General features: G+C 48.6%; 1 protein-coding gene across 1 annotated transcript; it reads left to right on the forward strand.

Moving 5' to 3' along the window:
• Positions 1-298: 298 nt before the first annotated feature.
• fkh (fork head) lies at positions 299-4,343 on the forward strand. The gene is given in 1 exon segment (XM_017237360.3): positions 299-4,343. A coding segment is annotated over 1 exon segment (1,959 nt). The 5' UTR covers positions 299-848; the 3' UTR covers positions 2,808-4,343.
• The last annotated feature ends 909 nt before the right edge of the window (positions 4,344-5,252 follow it).

Below are 5,252 nucleotides of genomic sequence, written 5' to 3' on the forward strand. Positions count from 1 at the left end.
CCCTGCTCTGTTGTTACAAGAGTCGATTGGCCAATGCGCTTGCGCCGCGAAACCCGTGTGTACGTAAGAGAGCCAGACCCTGTCATTGGTAACTCCTCGTCCGGCGGTGGTTAGTGGTGGCTTTGTGTGCGAGCCAGCTTGGGTGTGTGCGTGTGTGCGGGATAGCCGCTATTACCGGTCCCGTGGGTAAGAACGAGTCGGAGTGGCTGCTGCTGCCGTCGCTGTCTCGGCCGCTGCCTCGGCTGACGACGCTGCCGGCGTCGGCACTTGAGCGCGGCTTTAACAATATTTGTTGGCAGCAAGCGCAAGCCAAATAGTAGACAAGCGTTCCCCTCTGCAAACAGTCACATTCAAGAGCTCAAGCCAAAGAGACACTCGAGCGGACCAGCAGCAGCAACAGCAGCAGCACAGGCCAGCAGCCAGAGAAGCAGTCAGAGAAGCACCTTTTGCTTCAGCTTCAGCCTCAGCTCCAGAAGCTCCAGACTTTTAGTGGCCACAAGCCACGCAACGTTCGTGCGTCGGTTTTTGCAGAGAGTGACGACAAGTGCAATAATAGTGCTTCACAGAAATGCATCAAAAATGAAAATCTATTTTATACAGTGACAGTGCAGTGAATTGAATGCAAAAAGCAAGAAAACAACTAACCACCAACCAAGAGTATAAACAAAATACAGAATTAGCCAAGTGGTCCAAGCGCTAGACAGTTTTTAATTTTTCCGTTTTGAAAACGCGTATCGCACGCGTTACCCTTTCCACACATCCACACGAGTCCAAAAGCCGGCAACATAACGGCGCAACTATTGAACAGCTTCCTGAAGGGTAGCCCCCACCAGACCACCATTGACATCATGCAGAAGCTCTACGCGGAGCCGCCGCCCAGCAGCGCTCCGGTGAGCATGGCCACCGCCGGAGGCCCTGCGTCTGGCGGCGGTGGCGGGGGTGGACCTGGTGGTGGAGGACCTCCACCGCCCAGCAACAACAATCCGAATCCCACAACCAACGGCGGCAGCATGAGTCCGCTGGCCAGATCTGCCTACACAATGAACAGCATGGGCCTGCCGGTGGGCGGCATGTCGTCCGTATCCCCCCAAGCGGCGGCCACCTTCGGATCCAGCGTCCTGGACTCGGCAGCGGCGGTGGCCAGCATGAGCGGCAGCATGGGAGCAGCGGCGATGAACTCGATGGGCGGTAATTGCATGACCCCCAGTTCGATGAGCTACGCCAGCATGGGATCCCCGCTGGGCAACATGGGCGGATGCATGGCCATGTCGGCGGCCAGTATGTCGGCGGCGGGACTGAGCGGCACATACGGTTCCATGCCGCCTGGATCGCGGGACATGGAGACAGGATCCCCCAACTCGTTGGGCAGATCGCGCGTGGACAAGCCCACCACCTACCGGAGAAGTTATACGCATGCCAAACCACCGTACAGTTATATTTCTCTGATCACGATGGCTATCCAAAACAACCCGACGCGAATGCTGACACTGTCGGAGATCTACCAGTTCATCATGGACCTGTTCCCCTTCTACAGACAGAACCAGCAGCGCTGGCAAAACTCCATCCGCCATTCTCTCAGCTTTAACGACTGCTTTGTTAAGATCCCCAGGACACCGGATAAGCCGGGCAAGGGATCCTTCTGGACATTGCATCCGGACTCCGGGAACATGTTCGAAAACGGATGCTATCTCCGGCGGCAAAAGCGTTTCAAGGATGAGAAGAAGGAGGCCATCCGACAGCTTCACAAGAGTCCGTCGCACAGCAGCTTGGAGGCGACCAGTCCGGGCAAGAAGGACCACGAAGACTCGCACCACATGCACCATCACCATCACAGTCGGCTGGACCATCATCAACACCACAAGGAAGCGGGCGGAGCATCGATAGCCGGCGTGAATGTGCTGAGCGCGGCGCATAGCAAGGATGCGGAAGCCCTAGCCATGTTGCATGCCAATGCAGAGCTGTGCCTCAGCCAGCAGCCGCAGCATGTGCCCACGCACCACCACCACCAGCATCACCAGTTGCAGCAGGAGGAGCTGTCGGCGATGATGGCCAATCGATGCCATCCGTCACTGATCAGCGACTACCACTCGTCGATGCACCCGCTGAAGCAGGAGCCCTCCGGCTACACGCCCTCCAGCCACCCGTTCTCCATCAACCGCCTCCTGCCCACGGAGTCGAAGGCGGACATCAAGATGTACGACATGAGCCAGTACGCCGGGTACAACGCCCTCAGCCCGCTGACCAACTCACACGCTGCCTTAGGCCAGGACTCCTACTACCAGAGTCTCGGCTACCACGCGCCCGCCGGCACCACGAGCTTGTGACATCACCAGTACCCGCTGGCTTAAGGGCGCGCGGAGCAGATGCTGCGCTCGCAGCAGCAGCAGCACTTGCAGCAGCAGCAGCAGCAGGCGGCGCAGCAACTGACATCCGCTTCAAATGCCACATCGACAGCCGGGGGGAAAGCCAGCAGCGGCAAGGCGGGATCGGGTCCGGGGTCCGGTTCGGGCTCAGGATCTGGTTCGGGATCAGGGTCAGGATCTGGCTCGGTCAACTACTCACAGAAGCTGGCTCAGCAGCAACAGCAACAACAGCAGCAGCAACAGCAACACCAGCACCTGCAACAGCAGCAGCAACAGCATCTGCAGGAGCTGCAGGAGGACTCCTCGAACATCACCAGCGACCTCAGCGAGGAGCAACTGCAGCAGTACAACAACTACCAGCAATATGCAGCGGCGGCCAGCTACCGCAACTGGAATCACAGTCTCACGTTCAACGGGGCCGCCGCCCTGCAGAACTTGCTGTAGCTGTAGCTGCAGCCATAGTGGCCCGGACCACCATCCGGCCAATTAGCAAGTGGTGCGACGAGTTCGGTGGCTTTTAGCACCTGGGCGCATCCTTTGAGCACGTGAGTAGGTTCGCCGGCTCGCGCTTTGTACATATACCGATCGGACTACAGGCTGCAGGTCTTCTCCTCCGAGTTGTTCAGTTCCAATATTAATACATTCATACATACCATATATACCGTTCTGTTTGGGGGTCATTCAAGATCGATGAAAAAAACGAAAGAAAAAAGTGATGTAGTTGTAAGTGCAGCGTGCGGGGCGTCAAAAGCAAGGGATACGAATTTTTTGCACCCTGTCGAGCTAAAATTTTGTTAAATTTTTATGTTTTTTTGCAAATATAAAAACAACCACAAAAATAATAATTCCGTGCCATTTGTTTTCGTTGTTTCGAAACAAGCAATAACAATCAAAGCGGTTAAAACTACAAATTTAAACATTTTAAATGTATAATCGAGAAGAGAGAGAAGGATATAGAAGGAAAGAAAGAGAGAGAGAGAGAGAGCTTAGCGGGATCTTGTGTAATGTACTTTCAAAAATTATAAAGCTAAAACAGTCCCAAAAAGATAGACACAAATACTAAACACCTTTATCCAAAGGCAATCGCAATCGAATTCGAATCGCAAATGATCAAAAACCAAAAAGTCTAAAACTAAATCACCATATTCAGCAGATCCGCCACACCCTAAGAATCTTCAAAACTATCTAAGCAACAAAAATCTGGCCATGCATAGGAAACGTCACGTTCTTATACTATAATTTATCCAACTATCATTTATTATACTATATTGTATATGCGCGCCTAGATATATACGGATATGTATCCCAAAATCCAGCATTTCATTTAACATTGTGTGTCTTCTGTTGTTGTACGAATTCGTTAGGCTAAGGCATTTTGTACATAATCTATAAATAGATACATTTAAGCAGCATTCCCTTCCCTTCCCCCCAAAAAATAAAAAACAAAATAAAAAAAAAATAACTTAGGTCATCACTTGCAAACAACCAACTTTTAACTAACTCGAGAATTAATCAAATTGTATGAAATTATGCCACACAACATGAAAGTAAACATAATATAAATATAAATATTGTATAGCATTTAACATTTAATTAGCATAAATAATAAAAAGCAAAAAGAAAACAGACAAAAAAAATCACAGAAAAATCCGAAAACTGCAATTATTATTCAATAATTTTTAATATTAGTTATATTGTGCGTAAAATGAATGAAAAAAAGACGAAAGATATACAACAAAAACCCATTTTTACATTGAGCTAAGCTAATTAATTAAACTTGATAAAAAATAGTCTAAATAAAACCACACACACTGACACAGAAACAAATGAAACTTATTGTAAAATACACAATATAAAATTCAATAAATGTCAATGCAAGAATTAAAATCCAACTCTAAAGCTAGTTAAAAATTAAAATTATTATAAATCATGCAAAACAAATACAACAAAATCGACTATTTTAATGTTTGAAATACAAGAAAAAGAAAAAAAAACCTCATAAATAATTTTTTATTTACGACGACAGTATGGGATAGCCATAGCCACCTTTATTGATTCAAACAACTGACCTCCAACAATCATTTCTATATTGAATATTGGGTTGGGCCCTATCTCGGCTGCGTTCTACGAGTACCTACGACTATATCAATGCAGCAAATTCGAATTGAACGACCGATAACTATGCCGGGTTCCAAGAGGCCCTGCCTATCTTATCTCCACTCCAGAACCCAGAACTCAGAACTCAGATGCAGAGTGCAGTTTTCCACCATTCCCCGATGACGATGATAAACCCTTATCGCCGTGCACTCATAAATTGCAACGGAACAAGAAGGTAAACAACAAGGATGGGAACGGGACAGTACTCGGGACAGTCCCGGACCTAGCTGACTGACTGACTAACCCATCTCAGCCCAACCCCATTCCGGTATCCGAGCTGACAGCTTGCACCTATCCACCCGGGGAAGGGTGAAGAAGTCTTCTCCAGCGGGGTCGGTTCAGTGCCTGTTTGCTTTCTAGTAATATTCATAGAGGAGTAATACTTTATACATTCCCTATCGTCCCTAGTCCGGATACCTTATCTCTGCAATATAAACAACCGCCAAAGCCTGATCCGACGCAATTCCCCTCGCGGCATGGGTACTATGGGCAGTTCCCCAGAAACCCATCCACCGTTGATTAACTTTGGTGTGATTCATTTAAAGGAATCTACGATTCTAGAATTCTCGGACTAGGCTCGGGACATTGGAGTTTCGAGCCGCCAACGTTACGAATACTTATCTGCACACCGCAGAGCTGGGGGATGTTTGACAAGCTGTTGTCTCTTTTAATTAAGCAGGAAGGTCACAAATTCTATATATCTATAAACGACATTTTATTTATACATGAGCA

This window comes from Drosophila bipectinata, chromosome 3R (assembly GCF_030179905.1).
Source record: "Drosophila bipectinata strain 14024-0381.07 chromosome 3R, DbipHiC1v2, whole genome shotgun sequence".
NCBI lineage: Eukaryota > Metazoa > Arthropoda > Insecta > Diptera > Drosophilidae > Drosophila > Drosophila bipectinata.